The sequence below is a fragment of the Pinus tabuliformis genome, chromosome 6 (genome assembly GCF_031772625.1).
Source record: "Pinus tabuliformis cultivar Carrire ecotype Pingquan chromosome 6, CPIR1, whole genome shotgun sequence".
NCBI classification, from domain to species: domain Eukaryota; kingdom Viridiplantae; phylum Streptophyta; class Pinopsida; order Pinales; family Pinaceae; genus Pinus; species Pinus tabuliformis.
This window is the reverse complement of record NC_142292.1, coordinates 722,024,048-722,046,073: the sequence shown is the minus strand read 5'-3', so window position 1 is coordinate 722,046,073 and position 22,026 is coordinate 722,024,048. Positions and strand designations below refer to the sequence as shown.

The following is a 22,026-nucleotide window of genomic DNA, read 5'->3' as shown; positions in this document are numbered from 1 at the left end:
CTGGTCAACCATAAAAAAACATAAAATATTCAAATTTGAAAAAAATATGTATATATTGAATATTCACGTGCTTCCATATGAATCCAAACCATTATACATAAATATGCAAAGGTTCTCATATATATTGCAAGGGTGCATATAACCAAAATAGCACCTAGTGCAATCCATCTCTGAACCAAAAATACATCAACAAAGATGCTCTAAATGGCCTCCAAAGTCCAAAAAAATATCAAGCTACAACAAATAACTACATATAATTAAATAATTGCCTAGATGGGATCCTCATCATCAACATCACCTTCAAAGCATTAAAACAAGATAGAAATGGCTTAACATGCAAAATCAGTGATTTTGCTTGAGTGAAGGGTACATTTTTACGAGAGTCATGATAGAGGAGTTCAACAATCAATGCCACCAACATTGAGGTACATAGAGGGCTTAGTGCTTTGGATTAAATGCTAGTTCCATACCATCATACATAAAAGAATCCAATGGAAACATTGTAATTTTGTCAATCCTGAAATCTGAAAATTTGTTAAGTCTGCTGATTTTTGAATGGGATCCAAAATCCTCTTTTCTCCATTTGAAATACAGTGAGGTTGGATCTACTTTGCAAAATCTTGAAACATTTAATGCTAATGTTAAAAATTTAAGTAAAGCCACATTAATTACCATTAATTACATAGCATTAGCAGGGCCCTAGGGTTGAGTATTAGGCTGGCACAAAAACAAATTTTTGTATTTAAAAAATGTAACAGACTAGGGCAGTTTGGAATTAAAAAAATGTGTTTACATAAGTTTTTAATTTTTATTTTTTGTATGGTGATCAAATTCGATATATTCTTTGAACAGTCAAATTGCCTTCCAATGATACACTGTGTAATCAATAATATAAAATTTCAGCTCCGCAAGACAGAAATGATCCAGGGAATATGCAATTCAATCTTTTGCAAAGAACAATACTATGCCACTGACAGAAAGCAACATCAAGATGGAACACTGTAATTGTATGTAATTCAGTATACAATCCAACCACAAAAGTTCACTTCACATGTCCTACTTTTCTTTAGATTAATCTAAGCATATAAGAAACTCCTAACTGTATAACTGCTAGGGTGTCCAATCTGCTACTTCACTTCAATCGTTGTTCTTCGTCCAATGTTCAAGAAGTGTAATCAATCATAGAACGTGCTGTTAAGACCATAGACTTGCTGCCAACAACTACGCTGTATCAATAGATCGTTGCTATCCTGAACAAAACCTTGCTACTGTACCAGAGGTGACCAACCCAAGACTGAATCTCGCTGTACTGTAGTGATGCTGCCACAAAACTTCGTCAAAGGAACTCTCTCTTCACCACAGGACTAGGTAGCGCCTAGGAAGCTTGGCCGGAAGCGCGCTTCCGAAATTCGGAAGCGCGTTTCCGAAATTTTTAGATGCTTCCTGGAAATTTGGAAGCGCTGGCGCTTCCGAAGCGCCGAAGCGCGCTTCTTACGGCGCTTCCCAGACGCTTCCCAGGCGCTTCCCAGACGCTTCCCAGACGCTTCCGTACGCTTCCAGAAAAGCTTCCGGAAAAGCATTTAGAAAATTGTTTTTTTTTTTCAATTTTTTTTTCAATTTTAGGTGAGTTTGCTTGTTGGGGGTGGGTCCACCTTGGGTTAGGGTGACAAATGAAAGCAAAAAAAAATATAAATATAGCAGATGCTCCCTCATGGTAATGTTAAATTCTTAAAGTAAAAGTGACATTCTCCTTTATTTTTCATTTTCATCCTTTTACTTAAATTTTTAACATTACCATGAAATGACTCAGAATGTTTGAGAGTGGTTCCAGCCTCATTGGACTTCATATGGAGAAAATAGAATTTCATATCCTATTCAAAATTCAGCAGACTTAACAGTTTTCAGGTATTCAGGATCAATGGGATTGTGGCATTTCATTAGATTATATCAAGTATGAAGGTATGCGATTAGCATTTAATCAAGAGCACCAAGCCCTATATGTACCCTGGTGTTGGTGGTGTTAATTGTTGAACTCCTTTGTCACGCGGCACGCCCTTAGCAAAAAATTACCTTTCAATCAAGTCAAAATCATCGATCAAACATGTTAAGCTTTTTCTACCATATTTTAATTAGGTAGTTTGATCAAAATTGGGCAATGTTGACTAATATCCCTAGACAATCGAGGTCGAGGCAAAGGCTAGACAAGAGGAGAAGAATCTAGATTCTAGATCATTAATGTACAATGGATGTTATATCTATCTTGATTTATGCAAAAATATGCATGTTTTCATGTCTTCTACAATTAATTTGGTATTTGGGATGTTTGTTTTGAGTATAAATGCAAAAAAATATAAAATATATATATATAGCAGACGCTTCCGCGGACGCTTCGCTTCCTAGATTTTTGGAAAATGACGCTTCGGCGTCCCCGCTTCCAAAAAATGCTTCCGCTTCGCTCCCGCTTCGTGCAACATTGATGTAATCCAGTATACAATCCAACCACAAAAGTTCACTTCACAGGTCCTACTTTTCTTTAGTTTAATCTAAACATATAAGAAACTCCTAACTGTACAGCTGCTAGGGTGTCCAATAAAATCTGCTACTTCACTTCAATCGTTGTGCTTCGTCCAATCTTCAAGAAGTGTTATCAATCATAGAACGTGTTGTTAAGACCATAGACTTGCTGCCAACAACTACGTTGTATCAATAGATCGTTGCTATCCTGAACAGAACCTTGCTACTGTACCAGAGGTGACCAACCCAAGACTGAATCTCGCTGTACTACAGTGATGCTGCCACAGAACTACGTCAAAGGAACTCTCTCTTCACCACAGGACTTCGTTGCTCCACAGAAATGGTCCTTCACAGGACTCGCACTCCAAAAACAAAGTTCCATTGTACCCTTTACAAGCCTCACTGCCTTGGATATTTACTTAATTTGTTGCGTTGGGCCCTCACTGCCTTAAACAGAACACTTGTGATTGCTTTAAACCCTCGCTGTACCACAGGAATGACTTTATCAGGTTCCGCTCTCATAACATGCCCTTACTGCTCCTCGCTGTCACAGGAACGTATCCGCTGCCTCATGACTGCCCTTTCTTCCACAGAATAAACCTTAGTGAGTTCGCTGCCCAAGATATAGACTTGCTGCTTCAGGAACTGCTCTCAGAATGAGCCCTAGAGACTCACTGCTAAAGATAAGAACTCACTGCTTCAGGAATTGATGCTCCTATGAACTTGCTGCCTTAAGAAAGGAACTTACTTCAACAGAGAAGGTGCCCAGAGCAATCTGTTTTTCCCTTCAAAAGATTCCTGTGCTCTAACAGAGGTAAAAGGAGAAGGAAAGCCAACTAGGGTGGAATCTTTCACCACCGAAATTGGCAAGAGAAAATGGGGTCTTAAAACCCTCAAAGCTATTGCTCAAAACAGAATGAATTGATCTCCAATTGATGCCTCCAATTGAATCCAAGCCTCCTTAATTTATAGACTTCTATGAGGGGTCTCACTCAGTGTTGTTAAAATCGCGATAAAATCGCGATTTTATCGGAAAATCGCGATTTTTTCGTCCACCCGATTTTATCGCGATTTTTACACCAAAAAATCGCCAAATTTTTTTATCGCGATTTTTTCCAAGAAATCGCGATTTTTTCATTAAAAATCGTTGAGGGCGCGGGCAGTGGGCTTTTATATGGCAAATTCGATTTTTTTTTAGTTCATTGTGCTGTCGCCGCGCGGAGGAGGAGGAGAAGAGGTGAGGGAGAGGAGCTGAAGGGTTTCCGTCGGATTTGGGAGCGAATCCAAGCGTTTTTAGGAGGAATCCAAGACAAGATCACCAATTTGTCCATAAAAAAGGTATGTAGATTAATTTTTTTTTGTTTTGCTTCTATAAAAACTTTGTTTTTCATTGTTTTTAAAGAATTTTTTGAAATTTTTCATTGATTTGGGATGGGTAATTTGTTATGACTATGAGAACCAATTTTTTATTTTTATTTTCTCATTTTTTTTAAACATTGTTTATTTTTTTTGAATTTTCATTGTTTTTTGGCATTTGGTTGGGTAACTTGGGTTTAGAAATTGGGATTTTGGAAATAATTAACTTGTAATTTTGTAAATGCTAAATTGTAATTTGTATTTTGTAATCCTAAATTCCTATTTCCTAATCCTTATTTTTCCATAGGTTTGCAAATTCAAAAACAAACATGCCAAGGAAATTGGATCCTTTCTGGGAATATGGTGACCCTAAAACTCCGAATGATAGACAAAACTTGTATTGCAAGTTGTGTGGAAAGGAAATATTCGGGGGGGTGTACAGGTTGAAGTTCCACCTTGCACAAATCCCTGGACATGATGTGGGGCCCTGTCTAAATACAAATGCTGAAATTATCCAAAAAGCCATGAGAGCATTGGGAGAATTAGAGCACACTAGAGAGGCCAAAGAAGAACTCAAAAGGCAACTAAAAAGGTCAGCTGAAGGAAGTGGGCCAAGTGGCACTGGTTCTACTGCAGCGTCAGTCAATCCGGTAGCTGCATCATCATATTTTGTTCCTCGAACCACACCTGGTTCACAACCAACTATTGGTTCAATGCTAAAAAGAACTGAAAAAGAACAAGCTGACAAGTTGATGACAAAATTTCTCCTCTGGAGTGATATTCCTTTCAGCGTTGTAAGGAATAATCCATTTTTCCAACCTACTGTTGATGCTATTGCCAGTGTTGGCCCGGGGTACAAAATCCCTTCTCTTCATGATTTCAGAGGCCGGCTTCTTCAAGATGAAAAGCGTGACTGCACCCAAAGATTGGAGGATTTTAGGGCATCATGGGCACAAACAGGATGCACTGTTATGTCAGATGGTTGGACTGACCAAAAGGGGAGAACCCTTATAAACTTCTTGGTTAGTTGTCCCAAGGGGACTATGTTTATCAAATCTGTTGATGCAACTCATCAAATCAAAGATGCAAAAACTTTATGTGATTTGCTGGATGTGTTTATTTTGGAGGTGGGTGCAGAAAATGTTGTCCAAGTCATAACGGACAATGCTGCAAATTATGTTGCTGCTGGTAGAATGCTTATGGACAGGCATCCTGCTTTATTTTGGACACCTTGTGCTGCCCATTGTATTGATTTGATGTTAGAGGACATAGGGAAAATTCCCTTTGTCAAAGAGGTTGTTGACTCATCAAAAAGCATCACAAAATTTATTTACAACCACACATCTGTGCTTAGCTTGATGAGAAAATGCACCAACAACAAAGAGTTGGTGCGCCCCGCCATTACACGGTTTGCGACGAGTTTCATATCTCTTCAATCCCTCTTGAATTCTATGTGGGATTTGAAGAGAATGTTTCTTTCAGAGGAGTGGCGTGCTTCGTCAATGAGCCGCAAACCAGAAGGAGAGGCCGTCTGCAGAGTAGTTTCATACCAGGAGGACTTCTGGGCGGGAGTGCAGGAGGTGTGCGCTGTTACAGAACCTTTGGTAAAGGTTCTTCGGTTGGTTGATGGTGAGAAGCCCGCAATGGGCTATTTGTATGAAGCCATGGATAGGGCCAAAGAAGCCATTCGGTCCTACTATGATGACAAGGGAGATGATGGGTTCCAGAGACAACTCCTTCTATGGAACGTCATTGATGAGCGATGGAACAACACACTCCATCGTCCCATTCATGCTGCTGGGCTTTTCCTGAACCCTGCATTTTCTTATGCATGTGGGTTTAATTTTGATGTTGAGGTCGTGGAAGGATTATTAACCTGTGTCCAGAAGATGGTGAGAACTCCAGAAGAACGTATGGAGATCTCTAGACAAATTGAGCAATATAAGTTGTCAGGTGGCACATTTGGCTTTGAGATGGCTGTCATTGATAGGACGATTAAAATGCCAGGTATTTTTTAGTTTGTACTTTGTAACTTTGTTTCAAATTTCATTGTCTCTTCAAATTCCATTTTTTTCTTATGTTTATTTAAAATTTTATTTGTAATTTTGTTGTAGACGCATGGTGGAAGATGTATGGTGTCAGAGTACCCCTTTTGCAAAAGCTTGCCGTACACATCCTCAGCCAAACATGCAGCTCCTCGGGATGTGAGCGCAATTGGAGTGTATTTGAAAAAATACACAACAAGAAGCGCAATAGGTTAACACTTAAACATTTAAAATATTGCAAATTTCCAAATAAATTTTTGAATTCATTAAAGTTTTAAACAATATTTTTTTTATAATATTAATTATTAATTATTATTTCATGAACTTTGTACAGGTTGGAGTCCCATAGACTTAATGACATGGTCTATGTCTACTACAATCTTCGATTGTGGGTGAGACAACTAGAGAAGACACCTGATACGGAAGCCATCTCATTGGATGGGATTGACACCACTGCTGAATGGAGGGTTGAGACCGAGAGGCCTCTCATGGATGCCACTGAGGATTGGTTAGTGCAGGATGAGGGGGAGGAGGAGGGGGAGGAGGAGGAGGAGCAGGAGCAGGAGCAGGAGCAAGAGGAGGAGCAGGTGGAGGAGGAGCAGGAGGAGGAGGTGACACCGCCTACCCGGGCTACCACTACCACCAGTAGAGGACGTGGTCTCCGTCCACCTCAGCCTCCTGTAGCTGCTACTACTAGTTCTTCAGCTTCTAGAGCACGTCAGACTCCACTGCCATTTCCACCAGCACAGGCACCAGCTTCTACATCTAGAGGGAAAGAGAAAGTTGTGCCATTTTCTCGCAAGAGGGGCAGAGGAAATCAATAGGATTAGACTTTCATTTTATTGTATATGACATTATGACATGATGAGATACATTATCATATTTTTTGTTGATATTTTGAGGCTGAGTTGGGACTCAGGACTTACTATTCAGGACATGATTCAATGTTATGTGTGATTTTAGCGCTAGAAATGATATTAAACATCTTATATATTAGTTTTTTTATCATATTTATGTGTCAATGTATTTATTTTGTGTTGTAGATGGTTTAGATATTAAAAAAATTGAAAAAAAATGAAAAAAAATGAATATTTTTGTGCCAAACGCTTTTTTCCCGCTTTTAACGATTTTTTCCGCTTTTTTCCCGGCGCCGATTAAATCCCGCTCGCGCTTTGTGCAACACTGGTCTCACTTCCTTAAGTGGTTGAGCGTGTCACACTCAAAGCCCAACTTTAGGTTTTTTTGCCCAACTTACCCAAAACTCGCCCAACAATGTAAGTTTTGGGTTTTTATCCCCTATTTAATGGAGTATAGCCTATGGGGACAAATAGGCTACTAAGTCCCTTGGTCATTAATTTGTTGAGGACATTACAAAAAAGAAGAGTTCTGTGGGTATTTAGTCGTGTCGTACGATGTTGTATGGAACCAGCCAGTTCAGTGAAAAAAAGCTGGTTTAGCACCTAACTGGCCTTTCTTGGTTTGGGGCAAGCTGTTGGACCAGTTTTACCTCCAAACCGGTCGGATCGGCTGGTTCCACTGGTTCTGGTCCAGTTCTGATAACACTGGTTTTGACTATTTTGTTGTGCCATTGGCAATGAGTGTGGGCGATGAGAAGAGGTTTTGCAGAGATCAAAAGCTTTAACAGAAGAAAACTAATCTACTATACCAAAGAGTAAAATTGGAACATAGAATGATAGAACTACATACAACGCAGAGAATAATTTTAAATACAGGAGTGGAAAATTAAGTTCATTCAGGATGAACTAGTTTGGACATAGTGCAGACTGTGAAGAAGAGTATTTTCCGGGTTTCATGTATTATTTCAGTTTACAGCTCATTCTTAATAATGTTTTCACTTGCTTCTCTTTTCATTCGTTCTTCACTTTTTCAAAAGCTTCTAGTGATTTTTTCTTTAAATTTGAATGCCTAATTGCTATTTGTGATTGACACGTATATATAAATGTTTGGAGGGGCATCCACTATGCCCCATCCCTGATGCTTCCCCAGAAATTTGGGGGTTGTTCCAGCCATAATTTGAAGCTTATCCCAGAAACTTTGTGAATTATACATTTATAGAAGTCTTGGCCAAAATAGTTCATTAGACTATTAAATAGCATTGATTGCTGACTGAGTTTCCTCATTATCAGTCAACAATGAAGATAAGATTCTCTGTAGATACTAGGATTATGTGCATGTAATTGACAAATCTGTACTTTATATATAGATGGGCAGGGGCTCCTGCAGCCAGAGGAGACTATCCTTTCAGCCATCACAAACTTACAGTTCAATATTCTGAAACATCCACAGCACAAGATAGGAAGCTGGAAGGTTTAGTCCGTACAGCCATTCAAGAGCTTTGGAGGCCAGTGCCCAGTGAATTGACTCTTCTGTTAACAAAAGGAATTGATTCAACTCTTGTAAAGCCCCCGCCATCTGCATTCACTCTAACTGGAAGCAGTGATCCATGCTTTGTTGAAGCCTACCATTTAACAGATGCAAATGATGGGAGGCTTACATTGCATTTGAAGGTATGGCTCTGACTTAGACTGCAGTCTCTGCATTTTTCTTTTCCCTCTTTTTAACATGCATGTTTCTCTTTCACTTGTGTTATATTGATGAGTATAAAATGGATAAGTGTCATTATTGATGTTTGGATAATTTCTTTGTATTGTGGATAAATCCTTCCCTTTCTGATAAGTTGCTAACATTTGTTATTAATCTGATAATCATCTATATAATTCTTAGCTGCTGCTCTCTTTTTGACAACTAGATTGTTTTTTGCGGTGAATTCAAGTCATGAGCAAGGTTGGCTTTTGAAAAATCTAGAGTCTAGAATATGATGTTCTAATCTGTGCTCCCTTTTAGGATAAGTATAGTTCCTATTTGTTAGTTGGGACTCATGCAACTAATGGCCTTTTGTATAAGCATAAACTTTTCTTTATGCAGTCACAGTATTTCCATCCACTTGTTTATTCCAAAGTATCCTCAGGCGATTAAATTGAAGATCAGTGCAGAAGGATGAATTAATTTATGCTCCAGTGGTTGATTCATTCTTTATTCATCCTTCCAAGGTTTCCTGAAATGTATAAGCATGGATGACGGTCTACAATTATGACAGCTTATTCAAATGAACGTGGTTCTTTATCTTTCGTGATGATGATCATGTCATAAATGTAAGCTAACTGTTAGCTCCTTTTTAATGCATCATCAATTGCAGGTTCTTAATTTGACAGAACAAGAGCTGAACAGAGTAGATATACGAGTTGGGTTAACCGGAGCACTGCATTTTATGGATGGATCACCTCAAGCTTTTCGACAGTTGCATCATCTTGTTTCTCAGGTTTGTACCCAGGTTTTAGTACTAAGAATTCCATCCCAGTGTTTATTTATTTATTTAGTTCTTCTATTCTAAAATCTTAAATCCTTAAGAGCTTTTGTATTCCTTAAGAGCTTTTATATTATATTTAAATTGCTTCATTTCCTTCAGAAACATACACTCATGGTTTTGCTTCAATTGAAATGCATAAATACTGAAGTGTAGATGCAAGACGACCTCATTAACTACTGGTGTATATGACAGCAAGCTCCACCATTTGATGAAAAAAATAGCAAACATGATAGCTGTACTTATAAATGAAGGCTACCCTTGCAAATAATCAAATATTATATATCTGGTGGTCTAATGTGGCATATGTTGATCTGTATCACAAACTAGACTGAATGGAATTTTCAATAAATAGTATCTAATGACTAAGATAATCAGTCCCATATTGTCACGACTCACAACAATAAATCTTGCTCTTCTCCCTTTTGCAGAAGAAAGAGAAAATGAATAAAGAAAGAGCAGAGTTATTGTGAACTTGTTGAATGACCACAAAGGTCAATGCATAGTTTTAAAAGCCAGAACTGGTTTTGAACTGGAAGCGGATAAAACCGGATTCAACAACCAGAATTGAAGAAAATACATTAAATAATTACTTTTTAATGGAAAAATTCTACTTTTAAGATTTCAAACCACTGTTCCAAACCATTAGAGACAAAATATGCAAAGTTTTCTCATTTATATACCATGTAAGAGTGCATATATAAAATAGGCACCAAATGCAATAAATATCATCAACAAAATACATAATCAAGGAGGTTCTAAATGGCCTCTAGAATCTGAAAACAATGTTGTAACTCAAGCTACTAGTGCACTGGCCTACTACAAGTCTACAAATACCTGATCAACATGATCACTCATCAAACTCATCACCCCTACTAGACATGGGATCATCACTGGGAGCTACATAAACATCCTCTGACTCGGTGTTTGAGGACTCCTCAGACTCCTCTCCAATCTCAATAGCAGTACTAGCAGCAACGTTGGGCCTAGCAAACCTAGAAGCATGATTTGGCTGAGCTCCATAACCTAAGTCACTTGACACGGGGACACGGGACACGAAGGACACAGGGATTCGAGTGTCGGATACAGACACGTTGACCCCCCAGAACATGACACGTTTGGATATGTTTTATCTATATATATATATATATATATATAGATTAAAAATTAAATATTTCTTACACAAGTTCTCATTCATGATATATATATATATATATATATATATATTAAAAAATAAATATTTCTTACACAAATTCTCATTCATGATACAAATTCATTGATTCAAACATAGATCTTCATCTAGATGTAAGTTTTACAAAGTAACATTATGCATACAAATATAATTGTGACATAAATGATAAATCATAATACATATTCAATTCATCAATGATCCAATAGGAGAAAGACAAGATAGTAAGATGTTGTAGTTTTCTCATTAAGTCATCAAAATAAAAATGTGTTACATAGGTAGTGCAATGCCAATGGCAAATAGAAATAACAAATACAAAACAACTACAAGTCTACAAGCCTCAAGGCAGTAGGTAGCTCATGAGTCACCAATCCTCATCATCAAAATCAGCATCACTGTACTCATCATCATGGTCACCACTTCTCTCCTCTACTGCATCGTCCTCCCCTGTATCCAAAGTCATCTCTGCTATTGGTATGGAGGGTGACCCCTCTACAGTATCACCATCATCAAGTGTGACAGGCTCTAGCACTGGATCATTGAGATCCAAGTTGGCCAATGGCAACTCAACACTGCTGTCTAGACCCATATCATTAGGAAAGACATCCCACGTCTTTGTCTTTCCCTTCAACAACTCATCCGTTTGCCTGCAAATAAGACGAAGGTTGGTGTGCACATACACCATTGTCTCTGCCCTGGTCTACTCAAGCCCGCTCTTCTTGACACTATACAAACTCCCATATGTGCTCCAATTCCTCCCACAACAAGAGGATGAAGTCACCTGAGAGAGGAGCCTCATGGCTAACTACTGTAGAGGAGGGCTTGTTGCTTCATGATTTGCACACCAAGAATAGGGCTTATTAGCCCTCCTGTCTCTAATCAGATCATACCCTGCAAATCGACCAGTGACAATGGAAAATTCTGCGAAGGCATCCTCCACCTCATCAAGGGATGCTCTATCCTGAAAAATGCGTTTGAATGCATCTTTCCTCCCCCGTGAGATTTTGTTAGAATTGGAAACTAGGGCCAAACTCCATGTGGGTCACCTTATTTATGACAGTTGATATTTTCCCTAGATTCCTCTTGTTGAGAGGTGTAGGATTGATCTAAAGATCATCCGATTCCGACAAGTATTTATGGAGATATGAATTTATTTGTATTTACTTGACAAATTGTCAAGTTCGGCCAACAGCTAAATGTGTGGCACACATGCCCAGCAAATCATACAAGTACAAGTGAGATTGATTCATTATCAACTCATCTCATCTCAACTCATCTTCTCTCTCCTCATCTTATTGGGCAAGCAAGAAGGACGAATTAGGGCAGCTTCTCTCACACATGCAAGAAGAAGGATGAATTAGGGCAACGTTGACTGAATTAGGGCAACATTTAGGGCAGCGTTGACTTTTCTAGGGTTGCGTTGACCAAATGCTGGGCTGTTTTATGGAGCGTTGACAAAGTGTTGACCAAGGGAAGACCTGCGCTGACTTTTTAGGTGTTGCGTTGACCAACGTTGACTGGTTAGGGCTGACCACAGATTGCTGAACTTTTGACTGCTGTTTTGACTGATTATTGTGGACTGTTTTGGGCTGTTGAAGACCAAGTTATTCAAGTTGACTAGAAGTCAATCCGGGGCTATTTTGACCGAGTTTGACTTTGTTGATTTAGGGTTTGCTGCTGCTGTTATAAAATTACAGAATTCTGAATTGTGCTATTTCTCTTTGCTGAACTATTGAAGATTAAAGAAGAATTGATCAAAGGGTTTCCTCGAATTGGGGTTTGTCCCTGGCTAGCTGCCAGATCTTGTGTCTTTTGTCTTGGCTTGTTTTTTGTTGATCGTTTAATGTTATATCTGCACTTTACTTTATGTTTATGTGATTGGTAAACGTTGGCTAATAAGAAAAAATCGAAGTAAACTGATCTAAGCATAGAACATACCATAATTTAACAGATTTCACCATCCATGTGAGGAGGGAATCTGCGGGAAGTTCCACCATTCAACCACTCATGGCTATAGTATTTTGGGTTCAATGAGTGAGCCAAACAATGTAAAGGTGTGCAATTCTTGTCTCATCTGTTGACAAGAATATCCTATATGCTAGTGAAGAAGGCCTCTGGTGATGTCTCATACTCGGGGCACTCACTTTATAAAATATTGCTCCTCACAGACTCAACTCATGGAATCTCATCCCTCATAAACCTCTCCTAGGATGGGTTGGTCTGTATTTGCAAATCGAAGCAAAGAAATGATAGGGTCCATGATCTGAATAAATAGATCTACCCTCTCCCACCAAACATCATCTAACACCGTGTCCTTCACTCCTTTAGAGGCTGCTTGATCTGTCTCTCTCCAAAAAGACCAAAACTCTGAAATAACCATGGCCCCAAGAGCGGTCTCAACCTCCCTCAACCTCTTCAACATGATGAATGAAGAAGTAAACCGTGTATCTGCAATCTTCAACAATGATAGATTGGTGTACTTGTAGATAGTGAGGGCATTTGTATGATTTTGTACAAGGTTGCGGATATGTCGTGCATCCTCAATAATGCTTCCAATCCAACATCAGAAGCAATAGATTTAAGTGCTAAGTTCAATGAATGGACAATTCAAGGTGTCTAAAACACTTGTGGATATTTAGCTTCCACTATCATGCCAACAACCTTGCAAACATGTGCATTATCTGTAATGATTTGCACACAAGAATCAACACCTACATCTTCAATAACTTTTATAAACAACTCACCCATATATTGTGCATCCTTGTATTTTCCAAGTGCATCCATTGATTTCAAGAAAACTGGACCATTCAAGGAAGACACCATGAAGTTGCACTGGCTCTGTCCATTCATCAGAAACAATGCTAACCCCAAATGTTGGCCATGCTAATTTAATAGTCTCAAGCATTTTTTCCACCTCTTTTTTTGCCTTTGTCAACAATGTGGTTCTAAGCTTCTCTGACCCAGGAGGCACATACCCTGATGGAGCCCCTTGAGTTAGAGCTCGACACATCTCAATAAATAGAGGTGAGCATGCAACATTAAAAGATATGAAGTTTTGATAGAAAAAAAAAAGACAATGGTGAGATCAAGCTCTTCCCGTTTCTTTTTCTGAAAAATCTTGTCCATTAGACCAAGTGAAATTGCCTTTTTTTTTGCTGATTGTCCCCCACCAGAACTCTCAAATGGGAATTTGTTGCTATTTTTCCTCAAGAATGGAAGGTGGTCATCATTCTTGTTTTTTTTTAGATTTTGCAGGCACATTTGCCATACCTATTACCAACATTGGTCTCTCTTTCCATTTCTTTCCTCTTTGGTAAAGGCACCTTTGTACAAGCTGCAATTCCACAACATGGTAAATCCAACAAATGAGCTTTCACATGGTAATATGTGCTCGTGAAATTAGTGTTGCAATAGCTGCATTTCCAACTCGCATTGTCTCATCCCTTCACCTTACTACTTGACCCTTTCTCTTTTGTGACATATTTACACAAGGGATATTTGTTATCTTGAGGAGGATGTCTTCCCTCAACATGTGAAGCTGTTGTTGCAACCCCACTTGCAATAGAGGGAACACTTGCAGCATACCTTGATGAAATTGGGATAGGAGGGGCATCTCCAATGGGGACATTCTTCCCCTTCCTTTGCCCCTTCCCTGCTGCCCTTGATTGAGCCATGAAGGCTGTAAAAAATAAACAAAAAATGCACAAATTTGTAAAAGAAATGCACATGCAAATTGTTGTAATAAAAATGCAAAAGAAATAGAGAGAAAATGCACTTACTTGTTGCTTGAATCTCCTTGAAAATGCTCCCACACCCTTTGCTCTTTGCTCTCACACATCCACAACAAACAAGAGAGGTAATTGTGAAATTAGAATGGCCAAATCGACTTTTTAACGCCGCGCGGAGGTCTAAAAATCACGATTCATGTCCTAGAATCGGGACACAATCGTGTCCTGATTGAACACGTTCGGAAGGATACGAATCCGACCGAATCGTGTTCGATTCGCCCGATTCGGGACACAGTGGGCCAGGGGGACAAATCCAATTCCATAGTCCATAACCACTGCTTCCCTCACCATGTGCCATGCTTGGTGGTTTGCTTCCTTCAACTCCTAACCGTACTACTTAATCTGCATTGGGATCAACACCCCTAACTCCATGGTATCAATATCAAAATCAACATCAAACTCAATTGGTTTAGACTCCTCGACCCATTCTGAAGTTGGATCAATATCATCCAACACAATGGGATCTGTATCAAGTCTTTTGTTCAACATTGCAGTCGAAGGTTGTATTGTGTGGAGACGAGATCATTTAATTGCTTTTGTTCCAAATGATTTCTCTTCTTTGTGTGAATCCGTTAAAAAACAAACCAATTGTGCTCACACCTAGAAGCATTGCAAGTTTGGCTGAAAACTTCAATTGCAAACTTTTGCAATTGAGGACATTGGCTGCCAAATGACTCCCACCAATCTGTTGCAATGACAAAGACTAAAGTTAGTTCATCATTCAATACTTTAGGCGGTAAGTTTGGAAATGTGTAGCACAATGTGAATTTTAAAGTTTAAACAATTGAACTTAAATTTTATTTTGGAATTGCTTGCCTAGTTGATCCACATCTCTTGCAATCTTTGATAGCTTTTTGTCAGATGTACCTGTGGCCCTAGTGAAGGTACTGATTTGTCGATGTATTTCCAATTGCTCGAACTCTTCAGGGACCATGTGCTACAAGCGCTCGTACGACCCATCTTTGACCTCCCCAATGTGATCTTCTCCTAATTGAGCTTTATAATTGTACCATGGGTTCAAGGAATACCCAACTGCATGTATAGGAGGATTGAGTTGATTGCTCCATCTATTATCAATGATATCCCAAAGAAGCCCATATTTAACTACCTTATCCTTGTAGGCTGCCCCTATCTGCTCCTTTGCCTGATCCATAGCCTCATTGTTAAAATTGGAAACTAGGGCCAAATTCCACTTTGGACAGCTCATTTGATGGAGATGATGATTGCATTGAATTCCTCTTTTTGAGATGACCAAAATTGACCTAAAGATCATCAAATTCAGACAAGCAGAAATGTGTTTTTGAATTTATGCCCACACATGTGCAAATTGTTAGGGTCGGCAACATCATCATGTAGGCTTATGAAGCCCAAGAGACATGTCACTTCACCCTCAACGACTTGTATAAATAGAAGTGACCTCCAACCTCATTTAGCACCTCATTCACTCACACATTCTTCTCTCTCCTCTCATTGGTTTGTACAGCTATTGGGCATATCTTCTCACTCATACATGTGGCAAGGAGAATGAATTTCAGATAGAAGTACAGGGCCGAAAATTTCAGAAGTTGACTGAACTTTGACCAGCATTGACCAATGATTGTTTGACTAAGTTTGACTGTGATTTTGGAGGGTTTGACTCTGTTTCACCAGGCTGTATTTATTGGCACATAAATCGAGGTTTTTTGGGCTGTTTGACCTGCATCGACTGCATATCTGTTTGACTGCAGGGTTGACTTCAAGTTGACCAAGTTTGACTGCAGATCTTGTGACTGCTTTGGGCTGACTTTAACCATTGCTAAAGGCCGAGTTTGACTGCCTTTGACCAAGCTCCAAAGAGGATGATTTGCTGCTGCGTTGACCATCTTTGACTTTCTGGTTAGGGTGGAATTTGACTGCAGTTGATTGCAGATTTGTCAGGGCTGTTTTGACTTTGATTTGGCAAGTCAATTTTGACTTTTTGTACTCTCTCTGTGCTGAACATTTGATATAATAATAAGAAAAAATCATCAAAGGGTTTTCCACACATTGGGGCTTTTCCTTGGCATCTGCCAAATCTGGTGTTCTTTTCTCTTGGCTTGTCTTCTGCATTTTATTGTTCATGTTCTATCTACAATTATTGTCAATGTGATTGCTATTTGAAGACTAAATTGGAAATTGTCATTGGGTTGCTAAATGAACATTGAAGTAATTGTGCTAACCATAGAACATACCATTGTTAAACTAAAATTAACACTCATAGATGTAGCCCATAGCCAACTTTTCCCCATTCACCAACAACAACACCTTAACAAGGGGTTTGCCAATTTTTACAAGCTTTGCTGCTTTTTTCTAAAAATTGCTGTCAAAAACTTTGTTTTTGGTGTCTTTTCCACTGAGATTAATTCCAATCATCACTGGAAAACTTTTTTTGCAAGTTTTGTTGTTGGGAATTGAGAGATTGCAATGTGAAGAAGTGAGTTGCAAATCTCGTGATGGTGGGCCTAACAAGCTCCTTTCTTCTGCGTTTTTCCTCATTAGGCTTAATACTCATGAGTGGTTGTAGATGTATTTTGTGATACACTTGGCATGCTCTACAATGTTCTTTACCGACTCTACTTTGACTACATCCTCAAGCATGAGGTGTATGCAATGTGCAACACATGGGGTCCAAAATATGGTCCTATATTTGGACTCTAGGATCTTTTTAGCAAGAACATAGTTTGAGGTATTATCTGTGATGACCTAGACAATGTTTTGCGCCCCCATTGTCCTAATCATCTCATCCAAAAGCTTCTGCCTTCTCAAAGTTCTGAAACTTTGCAATGTTTTTTGCCTTAATAGCCCCTATCACTTCATTTGGTGCCTCGCATGGATATACTTGGCTTCTTATATCAGCCCAATGTTGTTTCATCCTAAGAATACCAAATGCCCCCACCCCCCCTTCATTGAGTGCCTGCAATATTTGCATAACATTTTGCCTTCAACATCACAACGAACCCATGCATCATCTTTGGCTTTTGGGGCCATTGTGATGCTCACATTATTCATGCAATATCCCATCCAAAGCCGTTGAAGAGCTTGATGTAGGGTCAAACTTGTTTCATTTTTTTCACTTGATAATTTGTTTCATCCTTTTTACGATGAGTTTTTAAATATGTATATGCACCTGCTGCTATGCTCTCACCCTTATAGACACACTGTTAGATTTGTAGAACCCTGGTATCTTTTAGTCTTATAGAAGTATGGTATTATCTGACAGCCAATGCTCTATTCAATTGGTAGAAATTCAGAAGGCTAAATGGCCTTAATAAAAAGTATAAAAGAAATCTTTTTGAAGTACAACTCCACCTACTTCGTGATTGAACAGTGTTAGTTTGTGACATATTAATTTCTTTTTGAAGGGGCTAGTGGATTGTTACACAGTTCTAATTGTGTGCCTAATACCTGCTTGTGTTTTGTTAATATGCTCTTATACAGAAGTTTAGCGTTAGTTTCTATTATGGTGTCAATTTAAGTATGCAGGTTTTCTGTGAAAAATGTTTTCGGTCAATTATGATGTGAACTTTTGATTGTTGTTTTCAATATGCTCTCCTAGACTAATTATTATGCAGTGGCTGTTATGGTGGCAATTTCTTTCATTAGATGCACTATTCTTAGATGCTAACTCAAAAAACATCTAAGTGTGGAATTTTTGTTGCAGGAGCCAGCACTTACCAGTGTAACTGTAGGAGTATCTGGGTTTGAGCGATGTGCACTTTGGGTGCAGGTTCTCTATTATCCTTTCTATGGAATGGCAGTTGCTGGAGATGTTGATGATGGAGAATTTTTAGAGGAGGATTCTGCACATACAGTGAGACACAGGAGGACATCAAAACCAGAATTCGGGGAACCTGTAGTTTTAAGGTGCCAACCTTATAAAATACCACTTACTGAACTGCTTTTGCCACACAAATGCTCACCTGTTGAGTATTTTCGCATATGGCCGAGCCTTCCTGCAGTACTGGAGTTCACAGGTGCCTATACCTATGAAGGCAGTGGTTTCAAGGCAACTGCTGCTCTTGAGAGTGAAGCCCCACCATTTCTCAGTGGTTTAAAGTCCCTTCCATCAAAACCTTTTCATCAAGTGTGCTCTCATATTCTTCGTACCGTGGCAGGATTTCAAGTAAGTTATATTTTCTATGTTAGACTAAGTTTCAAATAACTCGATTAGATCTTTATTTCCCTGAGCTTGTCCAGATTCAACTTTCCACATATTCTAGGTGCTAAGCTTTATTTGTGATTGTCTGGAATAATAATTTATTTATGGATATCCCTGAGTGCATTTCAGTAGTGCCTTCTTTTACTTTTTGTTATCAGCTCCTAAAACCCCTATTTAAAAATGGGCTGTAAAAAGGATTCTGTTTAAAAGCAGTCTGCTTCAGCATTTTAGTGAATAGTTAAGCATATCCACTATACCTTCTCTCTTCTCCATGGGCCTGTGGTTGGAACTATATTGTTTGTCGGCTGGAAACAGGTACTATTTGAAGGAGCAAACAGTGATTTCCAATAATGTGGGATAAATGGCCATTATATATTGCCTTTCATTCTGGTAGAATTTCTCACTGGGATCCAGTCAAAATCTGGTTGAGAAACTCAGATCATTTCAAATCTTCAATCTTAGCATTTGTAAACTGTAATCCTACAGTAATTCCACATCTTCAAATCTACCCAGATGCTTGAAATTACAATTTGAACAATGCAAATTTGCAATTTCTGAGAATATTTGTCTGTCATATTTTGGTAGATATGGGGCAATTTGAGTGCCCCATATCAAATTCCTGCTCCAATATTATGTCAAATTGACAATATAAATATGAGATAATATTACTAATAAGATGATATAATTTGACAGTGCATATAGGGTAACCATGTCAAAATTATTTGCACTCTCAAATTGAATCCAATCACAAAATTTGAGAAAATGAAGAAGACGTAACAATTAAAAGATCCCTTTCTTGTGGAACCTTGTTCTAAGTTCTAACGAAACATTTGGACATTCCAAGCATTAGGAGAATAATTATTCAGTCTTTCTCAGGGAACTTTGTTCGAACCATAGTAATAAAAACTGGAACCATGTTTTGGACCGGGACACCAAACTGAGATTTGAACCAGAACTGGATAAAACTGGATCAAACCAGATTCAATGAACTAGAATTGAAAACATACATAAAATAATTAGTTTTATTGAAAAAAATTATTTTTAAAATTTCAAACCATGATTCCAAATGATTAGAAACAAAATATACAAAGTTTGCTCATCTATATACCATGTAAGGGTGCATACACTGAGTGCAATACATGTCATCAACAAAGTACATAATCAATGAGGCTCTAAATGGCCTCTAGAGTCCAAAAACAATTGCTACAACTCAAGTTATTAGGCCACTGGTCTGCTACAAGACCCTGATCAACATGATCACTCGTCAAACTTCTGCTTATAACCTTTTCCCTAGTCTTCGCCTCAAACCTTTCAAACTTTTCAAGGTATTCTACCCTAATATACCCTATCACTTCATATGGTGCATCACATGGGGTTACTTGGCCTCTTATACCAGCCAAGTTGTTTCAACCTATTGATGGCCACCCCCCTTTCATTGGGCACTAGCAATATTTGCAAAACATTTTGCCATCAACGACATCACAGTGAACCTGTGCAACATCTTTGGCTTTTGGGGGCCATGGTGGATGATGAAATATCAGAGTTGAAGGGAAAGAGATCTGCAAATAGAACAAAAAATTCAACTAAGTAAAATGCAATACCTATGATAAATTTGAAAACAAAAAAACCAGATTCAACCTACAAAGAGGGGCTGCTTTTTACTTGAAAAGGGAGAAATTTTTTAAAACAGGGACAACAATCAAATCTGGAATTTCTAAAGATAAATCATACCTGGAATGAAAACCAGCTGCCAAAGCCTCCTCCTAAAGATGCCAAGTCCAGTAGATAGCTCCAAGATGACAAAGAACCTCAAACTTGCTGCTATTGTTGCAAAACCAAGTGCTGTTGCAGAACTCTCCAAGCTCTCATATGCTCAAAAAAACTTGAAATGAGAAGTATGAGGCAAATAGGAGCGCAAGGCTGGCTTTATAAGTTTGGGGGGAGGAGGGGAGGGGGCAGGCGGTGCGGGGCACAGATTTTGGAGGGAAACTGCCCATGATTCCCTTAGAAACCACCTAGAAACATGTGGGTCCCTGTCCTCCATACTTGTGCACTTAATGACGCAGACCGGTTTTTGGCAGAACTGACTGGTTCAGACTGGTTTGGTACCAACTGGTCACTGAACCAGGTTTATTGGCCAGTTTGATGCCTGGGCTTAGCTGACTGGCCTGTTTGACTGCTAACCGGTCAAGCCAGCCGGTTTTTAAAACTATGGCTTGAAATACGCATAGATTTCAATAGTCTGATGCAATGCCCTTATGCTACTCATTTTCTTGAGGCATTAGTAATGGTATAATTTTGTTGGAGGGTGTGAGATTAAAGGATACATTCCTTGTTGAAGCTTGTCCTAAATATGCATAGGTAAATTACAAGCATAAGGAAAATAATTCTTCACTTCAATGTAATGTTCTTATGCTACTTAATTTCTAGATGTGCTAATAATGGTAGAATTTTAATTTTTGTTTTGTTTGGTTTCTTTCTGTGTATGTCTTTAGGCTTTTGTATTAATCAGTTATAATTCTCTCATGTCTTCTAAAATATTGTATGTTGTGATGCACTGCACAGCTGTGTTATTCTGCAAGGACTTGCTATGGAGGTTTCTTGGGCATGATGATTTTTGGTGCCAGTGAAGTAAGCAGGAATGTTGATCTTGGAGATGAGACTACTACAATGATGTGCAAGTTTGTCCTTCGAGCATCAGATGCTTCTATCTTGAATGAGATAAGTGCTGATTTGCAAGGGTGGTTAGATGATTTCACAGATGAAGGAGTAGAATACATGCCAGAAGAGGAAGTAAAAGCAGCAGCTTTGGAGAGATTGAGGCGGTCAATGGAGCAAATAGCTATTCTAAAAGCAGCCCAGCCACCCCCGCAACCTCCCAAAGAAGAAGAGGATAACAATCTGATTCCTGAAGAGAAACCCAAGAAACCCTCAACTCTAACAACATTAACTGCAGAGGAGGCCGAGCATCGTGCATTGCAGGTTGCAATACTGCAGGAGTGGCAGATGTTCCGCACTGAACAAACGACCAAAGTCAATTGACGTTGTAGCCATTTCCTGTGAAATATAGTTGTCTATGTTTGTGTATAGAGGGAGGTTGATTGTTATTCATTATTGAGGAATATAATGTATTTGTAGACAAGCACTCACCTTGTTGCCCTTTAGGAGTTGCTGACTACTGCTGATGTTTTAATGCAGTGTAGATTGTAGTTAGTAAAACAATCAGTGTTTGTTAAAGAAGTTGAAATGTCCCCTTGTATAAGGTTTTCTTAACCAGTGTAGACCATATTTGGCACTATTTTGGCTGTGAAGATTTATTTATTTATTTGTAAGATGCATCTATGGTTCTTCACTGGAAACATTCTTTGCTAAATCTGAGTCTTTGTAATAAAGTTTCAGCTGTTTGACAGGTCTAAAAAATAATTGCCATTCTGTTCTGTGATCTTTAAATTGGCATAGCCAATGAAATATCATATATCCATTCTTTGTTTATGATCAAGGGACCTCCAGCCAAATCCTTGGGTTGGTAAGAGTTCACCTTTATCTGAAGATAAACAAACTTCTTTAGAATA

The 22,026-nt window shown here is 38.7% G+C and overlaps 1 protein-coding gene across 1 annotated transcript in view; it reads left to right on the top strand.

The window, feature by feature from the left end:
* TPLATE (ARM repeat superfamily protein) overlaps positions 1–21,792 on the top strand; it is a 159,347-nt gene extending 137,555 nt beyond the window's left edge. Inside the window, exons 4-7 of the mRNA XM_089421006.1 lie at positions 8,140–8,443; positions 9,133–9,255; positions 17,957–18,418; positions 21,020–21,792. Of these exons, the coding sequence (XP_089277132.1) occupies positions 8,140–8,443; positions 9,133–9,255; positions 17,957–18,418; positions 21,020–21,496 (1,366 nt within the window). The 3' untranslated portion in view covers positions 21,497–21,792. The remainder of the gene's footprint in view (positions 1–8,139; positions 8,444–9,132; positions 9,256–17,956; positions 18,419–21,019) is intronic.
* The last annotated feature ends 234 nt before the right edge of the window (positions 21,793–22,026 follow it).